At 41.8% G+C, this 18,177-nt stretch overlaps 1 protein-coding gene across 1 annotated transcript in view; it reads right to left on the minus strand.

Moving 5' to 3' along the window:
* The window catches only part of HMCN1 (hemicentin 1), a 144,931-nt gene that overhangs the window by 37,838 nt on the left and 88,916 nt on the right, over positions 1 to 18,177 (minus strand). The window contains exons 47-66 of the mRNA XM_026043730.1: positions 17,996 to 18,163; positions 15,901 to 16,014; positions 12,762 to 12,848; positions 12,146 to 12,337; positions 11,775 to 11,948; positions 10,447 to 10,560; positions 8,933 to 9,078; positions 7,994 to 8,144; positions 7,206 to 7,406; positions 6,905 to 7,018; positions 6,293 to 6,480; positions 5,375 to 5,471; positions 3,210 to 3,371; positions 2,393 to 2,506; positions 2,053 to 2,255; positions 1,737 to 1,818; positions 1,480 to 1,611; positions 1,108 to 1,257; positions 818 to 977; positions 11 to 135 (exon numbers count right to left, since the gene is read on the minus strand). Of these exons, the coding sequence (XP_025899515.1) occupies positions 11 to 135; positions 818 to 977; positions 1,108 to 1,257; positions 1,480 to 1,611; positions 1,737 to 1,818; positions 2,053 to 2,255; positions 2,393 to 2,506; positions 3,210 to 3,371; positions 5,375 to 5,471; positions 6,293 to 6,480; positions 6,905 to 7,018; positions 7,206 to 7,406; positions 7,994 to 8,144; positions 8,933 to 9,078; positions 10,447 to 10,560; positions 11,775 to 11,948; positions 12,146 to 12,337; positions 12,762 to 12,848; positions 15,901 to 16,014; positions 17,996 to 18,163 (2,874 nt within the window). The remainder of the gene's footprint in view (positions 1 to 10; positions 136 to 817; positions 978 to 1,107; positions 1,258 to 1,479; positions 1,612 to 1,736; positions 1,819 to 2,052; positions 2,256 to 2,392; positions 2,507 to 3,209; positions 3,372 to 5,374; positions 5,472 to 6,292; positions 6,481 to 6,904; positions 7,019 to 7,205; positions 7,407 to 7,993; positions 8,145 to 8,932; positions 9,079 to 10,446; positions 10,561 to 11,774; positions 11,949 to 12,145; positions 12,338 to 12,761; positions 12,849 to 15,900; positions 16,015 to 17,995; positions 18,164 to 18,177) is intronic.

Here is an 18,177-nt window from a genome sequence, read left to right on the forward strand (position 1 = left end):
AGAAACTCACCATAGACATTTAAGTTAAAAATCCGGTCTTCCTCTCCTGCAGGATTAGTAGCCACACAAGTGTATTTTCCTGTATCAGAAGGGAGAGCTCTGAAAATGTTTAATGTGCTGCCATCTGGAGTTACTCTGCAAGAGAGGTCATAAAATACAGTGAGCTTGTTTACATGTTCCTCTGACCTGGCAAATAAACAGCCAGTTTTGTACGTTTAAATCAATCACCTCTATCCTTTGGGAAATTTGGCTAAAACCCCACTCCTCTCTGCAAAGTATTATGACTAGAGATAGGCTAAAAAGCCTTTCCTACATGTGCACTAGATATTGCATTAACCCCTACACTAGACCAAGAGCATTTTTAGCTTTTCCCTCAGACGCTCAAATCTTCTGGATCAAACCCAAAAAGCAGTGTTTGGAGTAAAGTCAGTGCACAGCCCTGCCTCATCCTCTTGGGAGGGAAGAAGGCAGGGAAACCCGCGTGATGGGGTCTGGGCACAGTGGTGGGCAACGAGGGCCTGGCACTTCAAGCCCTCTCTGCCAGGCTGCAGGGAAGCTTAGCAAGAGCTTTCGCTAACATTTTATACCTTATAGACCTCCTCTTTGTAAGCAGGCCATTCCACACATTATAAACAATATCTGGATAGCACAGGAATCAAAGTCGTGACAAAACATGCTAGAATCATAAAAGCTGAAGGGAGAGAAGATGTCTTAATTCAGTTAAGCTAAGACTACTCAGGCCCAGTGTTTTAACTCCCCTCTTTAGGCTTTAAATTACACAGGGACAGAATGCAAAGTCTGCTGCATCTTTGCTTGCCTTGTTCTCTGTGATTCCTCCCTGGCAACTGCTTGTCCATCTTTCAGCCACTGCACGACAGGCACGGGCACTCCCTCAGCACTGCACACAAGCTGGATGCTTTCTCCCTGCAGCACGCTGACCTCGCTGGGCATTTCAGAACCAGCAATATTAGGAGGAACTGGGAATGTGGAATGGAGGAGAGACAAGATTCATGAGCAAGAGACATTACACTAACACTGGTGAAGAGTACTGACGTTCACTCAAGTTTCTCCATACAAACCCCTGCTCACTGCACCCACATACCGTACCTTGAATGGAGAGGATGTAACTTTTCTGAGCTCTTCCTTCTACATTGGAGGCGACGCACGTGTAAGTCCCACTGTCTGGGAGCTGGGAGCGAGCAATCTGAAGCTTGCTGCCACCTGATAGAATGTGCACTTCAAGAGAGTCGGAGTTCTCTGAAAACATGCAAGAAGACATCTCTTCAAACTAGGCCAAAGAGAGCAAACACAGATCTGTAAAAAGCTTTCATTATCATTTCAAAACAAAACAAAAGGTTTTTAACAGTCAGTAAGAGTCCATTTAGAGACAGATGAAGAAGAAACAAAGAACAGACTAAGAACAGCACAGCTCTCCAAAGGGGGAGAAAAGAGCAGCAAAAGACCGTAACAGAACATTACCTATTGCTTTTCCATTCTTAAGCCACATTAATGTTGGTGGAGGAATTCCAGTAGCATCACATGCGAAGGTAACAGGATTACTGATAGTTTCATTGATCCATTCTTGCTCAGGGCCTTCTATATTTGGTGGCACTGCAAATTGAATGGAAGCAATATGAAGAGTTGGGTTACCAAACTCTTTGGGGAGCTTATTTGGAACTATTCACCATATAAAGTCTGCTGTATAATAGTAGCTATTGTAGTTAACATATGCTCACCGTAAACATTAAGATGGAAATTTTTATCGTCGCGCCCTGCAATATTTATGGCTTTGCACACGTATTGGCCAGTGTCATAAACCTAGAAATAAAAGAAAAGAAATTCTGATGTTGATTTAATTTTAATGCTACATGCTCTTGCAATTCAATGCTAGAATTTAACCAGAATTTAACTCTAAGCCCTTTTCGCAGAACGAAAGGCCTCCTGCAAACACGTTGCCTACTGACACCTAGTGGAACACAGCAACAAGAGCAGAACTATCACTTAACGGCAGTGCAGTAGGTGCAGATGCAGCATCTCACGAGTCCTGCCTACCTCAGCGCTTTTGATTTGCAACGTTTGCCCATCTGCTAAGATCTCCACATTTGCAGACTCTGAAATTATGCGCCTGTTCTTGTACCATGTGATGACTGGTGGTGGGATAGCATTGGATTCACACTCTAATATCACCGGGGTGCCCACTCTCACATTCACCACTGCCAGCGACGTCCCACTATGGTCTTTGATGCTTGGGGGGACTGAAGAATAAGCTGAGAGTTATTTCTGCCTTTGTTTTGTCAGAGGGGGAAAAATAACCTAAGGAAAAATATAAAATACTGCATTTTCACAGCAGTAGATATTATTTCAGAAAAGAGTAAAAAACAAACAAACAAACCAAGGACAGTTAGGAAACTCTTCTTCTGACTTTCCCCAGCTTGGTTTCTGGCAATACAAGTATATTCCCCGTCATCTGATAGTTTGGCTCGGGGAATCTGCAGAGTCCGAGCACCTAAAGCAAAGAGAGAAGACTTCAGATTTATTCCTGCTTATTATACCAATCTCAAATGTTATTATGAAATGGCAGTTCCAACAGACTGAAGGTAGGCACTATATTAATCTTATATTCAAAAAAAAAAAATGGGGCTGAAGATCATGAGGAGTGGGAATGACGACGCAGGCACTCCTGGGCCTGAGCAGACCGTGCATGGGTAGAAAGACTTCAGAATACAAGGGTTTCTACCCGAGAGATCAAAAGTCTGCTATGGATTAATCTAATTCCTCAGTAAAGTCAATGGTATGGCTGTATTTCTTGCCACCTAAAGCACCAGAATTTATCTTAATTCCCCCCTCAATTTTCGATCGTTCCTTTGAGGGGTGAGCCAAAGTGACACAGCTTTTATCAACACCTATACTAGGGCACCTCAGTTATGTGACTTGCTCTCTCAGCTTTCCCACAAAGTTTAAGTACAAAAAGTTAATTTCATTCTTGTTCTGTCTGAGCTAGTTTCCTTTTAAAGTGAACTCACACAACGGCCAAAATATTGGATGTTTTACAAATAGAGTAGGCCAAGAGTAGGCAAGTGTCTTACTGATGTAAGTCTACTCACTGGAGCGACAGTGAGAATATAGTGGCTTAGTAAAGGTCTGCCACCTTCCTCAATGCAAAACAGAGAGATTAAGTCCACGGGCTGCCAAAGCAGCAGACTCCTCACCAGGCACAATGAAAATGTTGGTATTTGAGCTGACAGGTTTCCCATTCTTGAGCCAGCTGAGATCAGGAGGTGGAAAGCCAGTGACCTCGCATGTCAGAGAGATGAAGTTATTCAGCACCACAGTCACATTTTCAGGATTGGCACCAACAACACTTGGAGGAACTGCAGGAAGAAATACATGAATAGTATCCATCACGGTGTCAGCAACAAATACTCCACAAGATTCTGATTTATTAAAATAAGGTTAAATTGCTGAGATACGCCAAAGGATTGAGTTGAAAACATCTTTCACATCCTATGAACTGATCTCTGCTTTCTGGCTGTATCTGGGAGTGTGACCAAAGCTACTTCAGCTGTCATCCCTTTTCCTACAAGTCACAAAAATTTCATGTGCAATCCTTCTCCTGCTTAGCATTTGGGAAGGCTGACTAAGCTATCACAGGTGCTGCAATTCCTGACTAATGACTTATTAATTATAAAACACTGTACTCTCAAGAACTTTGGCTAGGGCAACTAAATTTACCTTGTCAAAATATATGGGAGATTTATCATTTCTTGTTGATACTCTGAACTGTTCCTGTTCTTTCTTCAATAATCTTTTTTTTTCTTTTTTTTTTTCATGCTAGAGAACCACAAATGATTCCTTCTGCTGTAGTTCACAGTCTGTCTGTTACCCAGACAAACCTGCTGTGCAGTATTGAGTTAAGCAGTTCAGAAGTCTGGCACGAGTGCATCGCTCTAAAGCTGCATTTCTAGGCTTACAAGTCATAGTATTTCTAAATACAAGAATATTTTAACATTTGACCTTCCCACAATTACTATTTAAAACAAAATAACTATAAATTTCTCCCTTTTAATAAATCCCAAGTCTTAGTTTCCATGTTTTTACAGTATGGATGTATAAAACACTTCAGAGGAAAGTAGAGGCATGTTCTTGGCTCCACTGGGTGGAAAAAGCTTTCCAAAGAACACGGAATCCTCTTCCTCAAAGAATGAAATGTTAAAATATTCTGGATCAAATCCACCCAAAATACCCCAGCTGCTTCCTGTCACTTGAATGACACAGAGCAGTCATTAAGCCAAGTTTATGGCTCCTCTGTGGCACCGCAGAAACTAAGAGTCAATGTCACCAGGTGATTTTGCCCATGTTTTTTAACTTGGAATAGGAAAGGGCTATTTCCCCTGACACAAATGAGCGTGAAACAGTTCACGAGAATAAATGGGAGATTTTGATGTGATGACATTTTTTCACTATTTGCATTTATTTACTTTTAGTTGCTTTCCCACAGATGTGATTATTGGCAGTGCAAGACAGTAGGAGATTAAATACATAAAAATCTGAGGTGTTTTTTAATGAATTTTTCTTAAACTATTTATACGGTATATATTTAAATGATGCAGCCTTTTACTGCATGAGCAAAACACAAATGTGACACATTTTATAGATATAATTTACATACATATTTCATATTTGTACGAAAGTATAGATACATTAACAGGTTCAAAGTTAGCATTCAGTATGAAAGCTTCCTATTTATCCATACTGTATATTAAGGTTACAGATTGAGATTTTAAAATTGAATGCTTACTTTCCATGTATTATATGTTTTTATTTTAGTTTGTTATTTATCTGTAGATAAGAAATATATATTTCAACTTTATAAAGAATGTATCTTTTCATATTTTATATATATTTATAAAAGCATACAGCAATATTAAAACAAATACCCTTATCTACTTGTTTAAAGCTTTCCAACATTAATTTTCCTGGAAACCACTTTTCGTAAGTACTATTCAAGCAGCCCATTATGCAACCTGATTGCAAGTGTGAGTGTAAGTATTGATTTCAGAGCTAAGGGAAGCCTAAGCGGGGCATGCAGCCAACACACAAGGCTCCCTCAGTGTTCACGTGCAGCTACACAGGTAGTTGTGCAGCTAGGTCATGGGGTATCAAAAGTCCCACTAAGGGTGGGGTACCAAGACACTTTAAATTTACATTTGATCTCTGTTTTCTGCTATGTCAGAAGCTCCATTACACCCACCTTGGTGTGACTTAGACACACCAAGCTAATAAAGCTGCCAAGCACTACACTAAAATAAATAGAATTAAACTAAACTAATATTTGAAAGTAAACAATCAGCAAAGTAGGGATTAATACACTTACCATGAACATTCAGGTTAAAGTATTTTTTGGCACTTCCAGCCACATTTTCCACAATACAGATGTATCTGCCAGTGTCTGTTATTTGGGAATTCAAAATCTAAGAAAAAAACCCAAAACTTTAGTAGAGTTGAAATACAAGACTGCTTACAATTAAAGCAGCAATTTTGGGGACTTTCAGATTTTTTTTTTGTTTCATTGGGACTTTTCTGCCCTACTGTAGGATAAATTGCATTATGAAGAAATCAACCTGAGAAACTTCTACTGACGCTATTCCTTCCAAAACTTACACATTCCAGGCCTCCAGAAAAGCCAATGAAATATCTGTCATATTAAGCTAATTCAAAATTAATAACAAAAGAATTAGTTCCAAAATATTTGAAATACAAATCTTAGCATTCCATATGCTTTTTTGCACAGTATTGCATTCCTAATTCATGGTGCAAGAACAGATGGAAATCAGCTCAGCTCTCTGCTTTAATATCTGATGCAGATAATATGCATCCAATTTCATGCAGCGATTGGAGTAAGTAGGGTTTTCTTCTTCAGAACAGATTACTTTCTAAAGAAAGTGAATTTTGCAAAAATTAAATACCATTAAGGAAGCTCAAACAAAACTGACAGCATTGGTTGTTCTGAATAATAATACTTCTGCTTGCAAAATTATTTTTAACCAACTGATTTCCCTGATGGAGCTGACAGAACAACCCTGCAAACATTTAAGCTGGGGGAATGGCACAGGAGTGGGGATATTCGCTGAGGGGCAGGGATAAGGGACAAATGCTCCTTAGGCTGGCGGCACCTCCAAGATGAATAAAAAAGAAATACAGCATTGCATACTCAGCAAATCTAAACAGATTTGTCTTTATGTGTAGTCTGTGTGCTTATGACACCCAAAATCAGTTATTCATTTGGTGCTACCTGTAATCTTCTTCCACTGGACAGAAAGGTGTGCTTGTCATCTTCTGCTAGCAGGTGGCCATCCTTCTGCCAGGCAATACTCGGGGCAGGGCTACCACTAGCCAAGCAGTCCAGCACCGCCGGGTTGCTCACAAGCACAGTCACTTCTTCAGGCAGGTCCCCGGCAGCGCCAGCGATGGATGGTGGTACTGCAAAGGAGCAAAACGTCACAGTGCAGCACGGCTCAGGGGCAATTCTTAAGATGACAAAACAGCAAAACCACACAAACTGGAGGCTGGATTGGGAACAAATGATACTGAGAAGACAAAATATATGCCTTTCTTTATGGAGAAGTGTGATGGGGTAATGCCATTCAGTCCATATAAAAATAATTAATTAACAGAACATATAACATAGCATATAAATATAACGTCAGCATTAATGCCATCCTCATGTAATTCTGTGAATTTATTCAAAACTTCAGCATCCTATGCAAACACATTCATTTCATAATTTACCAATATAGAGAATTTCAGCAGCTAAATAAATCTAGGATATAATGTCTTCTTAATTCCTACAAAACTTTTTTGTTTTTTTTCTTTTAGAAAGAGAAAGGAAAGCAGGAAGGCTCACAGAGCACGCGGACGTCGTACTGAATGGAAGCTTCTCCAGCCTCATTCACAGCCACGCACATGTATCTCCCAGCATCTTCAGCCTGCGCCCGGGCAATCTGTAGCACTCGGCCTCCTGGAAGGAGAAGGCAAGATTTAAACCAAGCAGTTTCCATCCCTTCCACACCGCGTTTCATTGGAGATCTGAGCAAGCTAAGTTATGAACGGTCAGCATTTGTTCTGGAGTATAAATGACTAAACATTTTTTATGAAATGACATATTTCAATACTGAAATACAAATATTGAATATTTCAATACTCACCAGGTAATATCAGGACTTTCTCACTAGAGCTTAGTGGGGACCCATCTTTATACCAGGTGAGCACTGGGGGAGGAACTGCATTGGGCTCACAGTACAGGGAGAGGGGATTGTTGACAATCACGTCTTTGTTCTCTCCTCTTCCCGTGTCCACCATGTTTCCAGCTTCCCACTCTCTGTAATGCGTTCGGAAACTAGGAGGAACTGTGACCGGGGGGAAAAAGATCATTAGAATGGAAATTACCAATTTTTAAGAAAGAAAAAGATATTGTGATCATTAAATAGCCTTAATAGGAAGCTACATATATGAAATTATCCCCCAAATACAACTGAGCCAAGCTAATTCTATCTCCTTTCATCAAAATGAACAACAGATCAATCTGCTGAATGTTTTCTGGAAATTAATAAATACCAATGTGAGATGATCTGCTAGTAAACCACCGAGGGCATTGCTCAACATTAATTATTTAAACACTACACTGCCTGGTTGTGATCAAGTTTTAGCTTTAAGCTACCTCAAAACTCTTAAAAAAATAAAATTGAGAGAATGATGATGAGAACTTCAAAAACACTGCAAATATCACATGTGAATGAAAGAGGAGTCAGACACTGTCTTTCATGAACATACATGGCATAAAAGTCACACTGAATATTTTATCTCACAAGACTCAAAAATACTGGATTGGATCAAACATACTTGGTCTAAATGATACAAAATTATCAACAATTGCAACACCTCAGCATATGAGATTACCAGAAAATAAGAACTTTGCAAAATGAATGCTGTTCACCTTGTATATTTACATCAAACTCCATTTCATCCTCTCCAGCAACGTTGGATGCCACACAAGTGTAACGACCAGTGTCTGCTACCTGAGCCTCCTTAATCTGCAGAGTACGGCCGCTGACTTGGATGATAACATGATCATCTGGTGTAAGAGGCTGAAAGGCAATTTCACACATACGTTAATACCACACAAAACCTATGCTAGGATGAGACGTGTTTGTGGGATTCAGATGAGGTCACATCTCTCCTGCTTCAAAACACCTAAGTAACTCTGATCAAACCCTCATTTTCCTGGATACAATGCTCTTTCTGTCTTTGTCAAAAATAGTAGTTCTTGATCTTTCTGATCTTGGTAGCTGGATTCTGTGGCATCACATTTGCCAATCGCTTACCCTTCAGCCTGATACTCTTGCAAAGACTGCGTGTGGCTGGAATCACTTTGAATTCCTCCTTGCAGAGGACCCAGATGCCTCTGTGGCTTTGTGAGCTCTGCCAGCACCGTGTGGGAAGCTCTTGGCAGCTTGTGAGGGCAGCAGAGGAACGGAGCGTGGGGCCGTTCTGCAGCAGGGCCTGTGGGGAATCTACCCAAGGCAAAGCAACATGTGGCAATGCCCTGGGGATGCTACTTCTAGGCAGGGCCCTCCCACTGCAAGGGCCAGGCCAGTGCTGGATGCACTCATACACTCATGTCTCAGTTGTACTGCCAAGCACCCACAGAAACACCCAAGGGTGTCAGTTTGCAGGGCTCTGGCCAGCAGCAAGTTTCTAAGACACAACACGAAGGGAGATTCTGCCAGCAAGACTGTGCAAAGATGATTCCTAGTGACTTAGCAGTGTGAATGTGCCTGTCACGGTACATAAATGTTCCTTACTGGTGACAGTGAACATGCAGTCGTTCCAGTAGGAAACCAGCCCATTAAAAGCAATTAAGTCAGTGACTAGCCTGTCCATCCTTGTACCAGCTGATGGCAGCAGCAGGAACTGCATGAGCTTCACACTCCAGTGTCAGGCTGTAGTTTATTTTGATCTTCACTTCTTTGGAGGAGAGACCCATCCCTGACCCATCACCTTTGATAATGGTGGGTGGAACTGCACAGGAACAAAGCAAATGGGAGACATTTTTTTGTCACAGGCAGCATTTTAAGGCGAGTTGGATACAGGGTAAACAGTGGTGAGCTCCGGGTAGACAAGTGCATCCCCTCTCAAACCCGCCTCCTTCCCATAGCTGGGTTACTGCAGTTGTGTTAAACATTTTTGAAATGCAAACCTGGCCATGGCCTTACTTACCTATATATCACATTATTAGGTGTTTGGCTTGAATTCTACAAATTTGTGTGTACTGCAACCACTAAAAAACATTGTAAAGGAAACAACTATTTTCAAAAACATATGTTTGAACTGAAGTCCACCCTCAGAGTAGCTGGTCAAAACTCAGAATTTCCACTCTGTTGAAAACCCCAGTGTTGCAAAACTTTGTTTTGTTCTGAATCAGAATGAAAACAGAACACTTCAAAATTCTTAAGCAACCCCCCACATCGGTCTCCTAAAATATTTTAATCATTTAACTTATTTTTTCAAGTGCTTCCCATTCTTTTCACAACAGGATATTTAAAATTCTCCCTGAAGCCTACAGTATCAGAATGACTGGCAGCTGCAATGGCTTTTCAGAGGAAGAAAGGGGGCATTTATTTTGCTATATAGTTATACGCTGATAATGAGCTCTTTCATAATCTTCTCATTATTCCTAATCCTGTGGGACCTTATTAGGAACTTAGTGTAATTAAAATAACAGCACAGTTACTGGGAGGAAGCAACCCAAATTCTGACTAGAAGATTAGCAAATATAAAAAGAAGTAAGAAGCCATGCTTGACTGAGCTCATAATGAAGACGTTGAGCATTAAAATAGAGTATTAGGTGCAGATGCCCAAAGGAAAAAGTGCTGTCAAGAAATCTTCCACAGAAAAGCTTCTATGCATATGGTATTTTATGGAAGGATATAAAAATAGTATCCTCCTCTTTTACCTACCCAAGAAAGTTTGCCACTAGATGCTAAGCCATTTTTTTTGCACACCTCCCATACCACCCCATTTCTTTAAAAGAGCTCAGATGGTCTTGAGACTCCTTCTTCTGGTTTCCCGTTGTGCAGCTTTTAACTAATTTCAAATTCATAACCGGAAAAATTACAATGGAAACTAGACTTCGTTGTATATTAAATGTCTTTCACTGGGTGGTACAAAAATTTCCGGCCAAAAAAAGCACTTGTAAAGGATGCAGAAACAACTTTTCCAGAGTCTTTCTGCAGTCAATGTCCCAAGCATCCAGTCAGCCAAGGCAGGTGTTAGCTAAACAAGGCCACTAACGACTGCTTCAAAAATCTCCCCTTCGAGGACAGCCAACACCACAAAAGACAGAAAAGGGAGAACTAAAACCAATCAGCACTGGAAGTATTTCCTTACCGTAGACTTTCACTTCATAGTGTTTCAGACTTTCTCCAGCCTCGTTTGTGGCTATGCAGGTGTATCTTCCTGCGTTGTCCTCCTGTGCGCTCAGAATTTGCAGAGTTCGCCCTCCTGCCAAAAGAGATCATTCTTTAATAGCAACCACATTATATTCTTGCTTGCCAATTATTTAAATGGTCCACAGGGTATTCTTCATCCTTCATCCTGCAGCCAAATTCTGCTCTTAGATGAGCACAACAAACTAAATACATATCACCAGGTAGACAAGGTAATGAACAAGCATGTGATTTACACAGCACTTTGAAATCCAATTTTCTGCTTCTGGATTCCTGGAGAATTTGTTAACATAGTTCTGCACAAGAAGTTTTTAGAAGATATTTAGATTTAGGGTTCTGTACTTCAGAGAAAAGGAATTAAGCAGAATGGAGAGGATGAAGCATAAGCACTGAGACTAAGTAAAGGTGAACTATTGAACACACAGGGCTTGACAAGAGCCTCTAAAATGTGGTTTTGTTTCAGTGTGCTACTTCAATTCAGAGAGGCCCTTAATGCTCCCTGAAGACTGGACAGAGGCAGCAGCCACTATGTGAAATGAAGTGTGACCAAGAATGAATCGTTGGGATTTAGGAGTTCAGGTGGCCTTTACAACTTGGACACCCATCAGTTTCCTTCCCATAGCACCCTGTTTATTTATTATTTATATTGTCTGCATTCTCAGAGATGAGTCACTATTTCATTTGGCTGCAACTCTTTTCAGACTGCATTCCCAGAAATTGTCCCCCAATGTAGTAATTCAACCTCTAGCTAATAACACTACTCATTTTTCCTCTGAACACTTGCGGTTAACAATACTAAATTACTTGTTCTTCTGCATTACTTTAGTGTTACTAGTGGAGCTTTTCCCATTTCCCATCTTCACAGGTGTGCTAGTTATTCCATAGAGAGAAAAATGGCAAATTACTAGTAACTTAGAAAAAATCACTCATATTTTACTAACTTTATTGGTTGTATCTCTTTCTACCTAGCTCATTTCCACACTGAATTTCACATTATTTACACTCGTGAGTAACTGCAGTGAACTTTAGAACATTATCTTTACAGAACAAAAGGACAAATACTTCAATATGAAAAAAATACAAGGAGCTAATCAGTTAATTGTGAAGCATTTAGAGATACTGTAATGCAAAGGTCTGCCAAAGTACAAAACACTGGACTTAATAAAAACATATTCTTAGATGTTATCAAAAAGAGTTCTGTAACAGTAATTAAGCAATAAAATAGTAAAGTTCTATTTTCCCTCTCCACAAGAAAAAGAAAGGCTTTACCTGGCAATATGCGGATATTCCTGTCTGATTCCACAGGACTGCCATCTTTCAGCCAGGTGATTGTGGCTGGAGGGTAGGAGTAAGCCTCACAAACTAGGGAGGTTGGGCTATTGAGAATAACAGTGATGTCTTCTGCAATTCCACGGCCATCTGCACCCGCAATGGCTGGAGACACTGGGAGCAGAAAAAGCACGAATCAGAGATGGGAATGCCATGAAAAGCAACTTGTCTATTGAACAGCCGGTGTAGGAATTTGGCTTGTGTCTGGTAAACACTGCTCTAAACGAAGGCTATAAAATCTCAGTGTGACTATGTGGTCGCCTTGAGATTAGCCCTTTTTCTGCACCAGTCAGCACCACTTGCTTTCTTACCAAGTACATTCAGACTGTAGCTTTTGCTCTTATCTCCAGCCGCGTTAGATGCGATACACGCGTATCTGCCCGTGTCGGTGACTTGGGCATTGGCGATTTGCAGAAAACGCCCCCGGGACAGAAAACTGTGATCTTCATCCTCAAGGAGGGGCTGCCCATCCTTTATCCAAGTGATCTGGGGTACAGGGTTCCCTTAATGAATTACAGGAAATTGCAAGTATTAGTTGTTCCACAGTTTCTAAAATAGCCTAAGCTTTCTACATATGTAATATATATAGAATAAATCGAATAATGGAAAAATATAGTTTCAGATGTTCTCTTGAAATATATCCTTTAGAGAGATATTTTGAATACATATTCTATAACCTTGTAGCCTTCTGAAGGTTCTATATACACATCCCCTTAATCCTACAGGGTTTTCAAGTAGAAATATCAAGGCATTGTCCTCTTGGTTACATTGCATACAAGCTATATGTATGAATTCCTTCCTTCTGCTACGTGTTGAATCTTAAATTAAAAATTTCCACTGGATTGAAGGTTCTATTTAAAACAAAATCACTGATGAGAAACACCATGGGATTGATCAGTAATGACAAGTAATACTGTATATTTTTACCTATCACTTCACACGTGAGGGTAACACTGTGCTTCTCTTTCACTTTCACATCTTCCAGCTTATTTTCCCCCACGATCCCTGGAGGAACTGCAGGCAGAAAAGATGACAACATCAATATCAAATCTCTCCATCCTTGGAGGTACTAAAAGCTGATAGGGTCCTGGGCCACGTGCTCTAGGTGACACACTCCTTGAGCCTGTCGGGTGGATTAGATGATCCCCAGAGTTTCCTTCCAGCCTCAATGGTTTTGTAATCAGAACATTTCTTGCAACCACTACGTACCAAAGGCAAAGGCAATGCCTGAGGACACGCTTGCTTCGGCCACACAGACCCACGAGCAGCTCAGTCAGCCCTCCCAGAGTCACGTCCAGACGTGAGACAGCCAAGTTCTGCACTCCTTAAGCACCCTGCTCCACACAGAGGGACCGCAGCCCCTCAAGGTGCTCACCTTGCTGTCTCTGTGGAGCTGGAGGATGCTCAAAGTGCTGAGCAGCTGCATTCCTCACACTTTCGAGCGTAATCAGCAGAGCAATAGATGACAAGCAGTGGTAGTGGACACTTCGTTAACGTGCCAGGATTGACATGCTCTAGATGTCCCTGCTTGAGCAGGAAGGTTGGACTAGATGATCTCTAGAGGTCCCTTCCAACCTTGAACATTCTGTGATTCTATGTTTCTGTGACTTTATGCACCAGCACATTTTGTAAGTTTGTAAGCAAATTCTATCACCGTGATAAAGAAGCTAGTGTTTTTATTTGTTCAAAACCATGGCTTAAGTTTAAGCGTCGCTTGTTCTCCAAAAGTAATTTAAAGCATCTACCCAGAACACTAGAGAAAGTGATAAAAGAAAGAGAGAGAGAGACAAAGCCTGTTTGTTCACATACTTTGTTGTTGTTGTTGTTGTTTCATCTTTTCCTCTACTGGCACAGTGAAAGCAATATAGTAGATTACCAAAGGGTGGATGCTGTGTAAAGGCATAAATGTGTTTCATACTGATACAGTTAATTCCACAGAGGGGGACAAACAAATTATGAGTCTAATGCATCTTACAGTGCTATAAACCCTGTTTCTGTGGAGAAATAAAAGACATAACTATGCTATTAAAATACCTACCCACACTCAAAATACTCTACTTGTTATAAGAAAAACCTTACTGTAGGATTGACCACTTGATGACACAAGAAAAGAAAATATACTTAACAGCTTATTTGTGACCTACCAGTAAGATGGAAGCAAAAGTTTCATAAAAACAAGAATCACAGGCAGAATTAAGGTAAAATAAGATCTGCTGAATTCACTGTCAACTGAGAAAAAGCTGCGTCACATCGAATCTCTGATACTGACAAAGAGAACAAAAAGGAAACTGAAGAAAACAAAAAGTTACAATAAGTTTGCATCACACTGGATGGCTGGAATGGTGAGGAGACTATTTCAAAGCAGCTAAACGCTGGCATCTGAGCAGGGTATGTGGTGGGATCATGGCTAGCAGAACCTTGGTGGGCAGTACTGGCTCTCTTACCAACTTGTAATGCAGTTACAGTCAAATTCCCTGCTGCCACTGTGCAAGCAAAGCAAAAGAGGCTTTCCTAGGGGTCCTAGCATTCAAATGTGGCTGGACAAAGACACACGATATTAGACGGGAGAAAACACAGCCAAAAATCATACCCATCAGGACTTCCAAGTCAGGCCAAACGTCCTTGTTCATAAATACACTTATTTATGCACAATTTATGGTTTTGGCCCCAAAACTCCAGAGCAAATTGTGAGCACACATTAACTGCAGACGTATGACACCAAGCACTCTGCAAACCCAGCAGGATCCTGCTTCCAAGGCTGGGCTCTCCGCGCAGGGGCTGCAGCCCAGGAACGTTCCTGCCCACTGCGCTTGCAGCACGCTGCTGCGCCGCGCTCAGCCCGCATTCCAGTAACTTTCCTCTAGAAAGACAAAAAAAATCACTGGGGGGAGGGCAGGGAAGAGCCAACAATGGAATTTTCCACTGAGCCCCTTGAACTGGGCTTCACTGAGCATTCTTCTTCAAGGCAAACAAAGCCCGTGCGAGAGAGGCTCCCAGAAGCCTCGTGAACACCCTTCTGCTAGAAACCTTCCAAAGAAAACAGTAAAACAATGCAGGCTTTTCAGTGGTTGGCCATCTCCTCCATTCTGCCATATTTACACTTCCATGAGCTCATCAAATAAACACGAACTGACACGAATCTAAGTTATTATATGCCCACGTCAGCTGAAGGCAAAAGGAAGCAGATTGTGCACTACATCTTACAGAAAAGGCCTACAGTCGGATTCTACACACTAATGATCTAAGACAACCTGCTTAAGGCCTGTAATTACTAGCAGAAATAATAAATAGTGACTCAAGCAAAGAGCAGAAAAAATCTATTTCTGCAACTAAGGCACTAGACAAATTTACACATCGAAGGCTCTATATACCTGTAAATGTTCTCATGTAAAGAGACTGCTGCATTACTGCTTGTCTAAATACATCAGCAGGAGCATCCGCTATCACATGTTGTTTGGTTGCTTCACAGTAGCAAAAGCTTCCCTGATCAAAGATTTTCCTTGGAACAGAGATTTCTGTTGCGCAAAAAACAATTCCAGGCCCAATGTTTAATTTCACAGTAGGTCTTGGCTTTGTTTTCACCTCTTTGTTGCAACAGATTATTTTCATCACACAGCTAAACTAACAAATATTCTACCCAGTGCAGCTGGTTTTAAATGCATAAGAACTATCACAGGGGTTGCAGCTCCCTGCCTTCTAGCACGAGATGCACCCAGTTCCCAGAATGACTTCCACTTGCCTTCCTGCAGCTGTAGTTTTCCTTCGACTTTACGCCAGCTTCAGTTCAGACTGCTGCCAAAAGAAACAGCCCTATCCCCCTGTCCCCTTGGTCCTGCCATCATGGTATTTCTGAGCTGTGCAGTGGACCAGATGAGAACTGATGTGTCAAGAACCACCAATCCCCCATCTTACCATCTTACCCATCTTACCTAAAAGCTCATTTCCAGACCACGTTATTATCTGTAATTTTTTCCTCCCTACGCTTTGGCAAAGTACTTTTCAAAGTACTACCGAAGTATATAGCAAGCTCCCTTTCTTTAATTCTAACAAAAATCATCACACTTACCTAGAACAGAAAGGTCAAAGTCCTTCCTTGCTTCTCCTGCAGCATTCGTCACTACACACGTGTATTGACCTGCATCTTCTACACTTGTGTGGGTCAGACGGAGCGTCCTGCCTCCTGAGGGGAAAGCCACAGCATGCACCATCATTAGAGTCTGCTGCTTGAAAGGAGAGAAGATGTGCAAGTATGTTTGAGCAAAGGACCAAGAACCTCCTCACTTTTCCCTAGCAGGGTATTTTCTCTTTGCTTCCTTTCTGGCAGAGGAACAGCCAAACAAAAGGAAAAATGAGCCGTTCATTATACACACAAATGTGATGGCCATCTTTCAGCCTTCACTCCCTCAGTAGCAGTCTCACATCAGCCATCATCAGTGCACAGCACCCCACCTCTGAACTGCACATCATCTGCCTATGGATATCCCCAGAGCCTCCTTACTGAGATATATCCCCCAAATTCATGTTTCTGGTCATGTGCTTTGAAGAAAGAAACCGCCCCTGGATGTGCCTTAGCCCAAGGACTCACACCTGCTGCAGGGAGCACTGTAAGATGTGGGAGGGCTTGGGTCTCACAGCCTTGTATCACCCTGATCCTTTCCACGGCTGAGCAAAGCCCTGTAAGAAGCCACGTGGAGGAGGCATCTACCTGCAGGAGACTGTGCAGCTCTCTCTGAGATCACACATGTGCAGAGCAGCAGCTCCAGTGCTGAGGCAGGAGATGACTTCTCTACATGTCACTGGGACTTAGGAACAGCCCCTCTCCTTCCCAAAGCTGGCACGCAGCTTGGTGCGTGCCGCTGAGGAGGACGGATGGGTTATGGTGCAGATGTAATTTTTTGCAAAGGGCTCAGGATGGAGCATCATCAAGAAAAAACACCAGCCCAGTTTCCAAGCTATTTCAAGCTGCCAACAGTGTGTCCACACATTTAAATCATCTGCAATGCCAAGCATGTTTTCAATCAACAGCGCTGAAATGTTGCTTTGGCAAAGTATTTTACCTTTTGAATATTAGCTGAAGGGTTTTGTTTGTTTGTTGCTTGCCTTTATTTATTTTTAACAGTTGTACAGACACAAACAAAACCCCCCAATGCCATATTGGTCAGAGTTCACTACTGCAATGTGTAGTTTATAATAAAGAACTGCACGAAAGCACGGAGTTTGCTGGGAAAAACAACAGCACCAAGCTCTGGCCTGTTTTCCCCCTCCCACTACCACTAACATTCAGACAATAAACATCTTTCTGTGCCTCACCCTTCCCAGGGCTGCAATCAGGGTGCTGATGTTAGTGTGGGTGTAGAAATCAGCAGGCAAAACAGCAACTATCATCCCCCAAAGAAATTGTTTTTGTAGGTGGCAAGGCAGATTTCTCTCGGATAAGAATCAGACAGCCACTCCTTTCTCCATATCCTTTTATCCTCATGGTTTTCCCATATGCACGCTGCTAGATGGCTTGGCTATGGCCAAGTATTAGAAGCTTCCTCAGAACAGTCTCCCTTCCCTGCAGGACTGTGGTTTACAGGCTGTGTATTGAGCCCTTCCTATTTCGCTCACTTCTGTCAATCACTATGGACACATCAGAACACATCTGAACTTGGAAGTCAAGATCCTTCACGAAGAGGAGCTGTTTCTCTGCCTATCACAAGCTACCCTGCGTCCACAGAACTTTGTGTTGTTCTTGCCCTCTTGCCAGTGAACTGCTCTGTGCTGTCCTTCCCTGCCTGACACCTTCTTAGGCTTCTAAAAGAAGGTATTTTAAAGATCAGATTTGGTCAGCTCCAAGGCCAGACAATATTTACATTATCATGTACACTGTACCACAGACCGTGTGCCCTAGCAGCTATCACACCTTTGTCCTCTCCAAGTAAAGTTTGGTAAAGACTTAAATAGCTTATGTAGTTAGTTATCCATACTTGTACTCCAGCCAATCTGATTCCACCTGCTGAACAATTTGGTACTGGATAAGGGTTTCTTTTTTCCTCCTTGTCTTTAAAGATCATTGAATCAAACGTCGGGCATACAAAATGCCTGCTCTGCTGATGCAGAGAGCCCTTCACTAAAATCCCATTAAGAAATCCAAAAAACAGCTTCCAAGCTTCTGGTACCTGAGAGGATCCTCACTGAGCTGTTTGCAGTGACAGGCCATCCGTTCTTGAGCCATGTTATCAAGGGCAGGGGAATTCCTGAAGCTTCGCAGGTCAGTGAGATGGGATTTTTCTCCACAATGCTGATGTTTTCAGGTATCTGCAGGTCACCAGTGATACTCGGGGGAACTACAGAGCAAAAG

This window comes from Nothoprocta perdicaria, unplaced genomic scaffold, assembly GCF_003342845.1.
Source record: "Nothoprocta perdicaria isolate Ctin4 unplaced genomic scaffold, notPer1 scaffold_338, whole genome shotgun sequence".
NCBI lineage: Eukaryota > Metazoa > Chordata > Aves > Tinamiformes > Tinamidae > Nothoprocta > Nothoprocta perdicaria.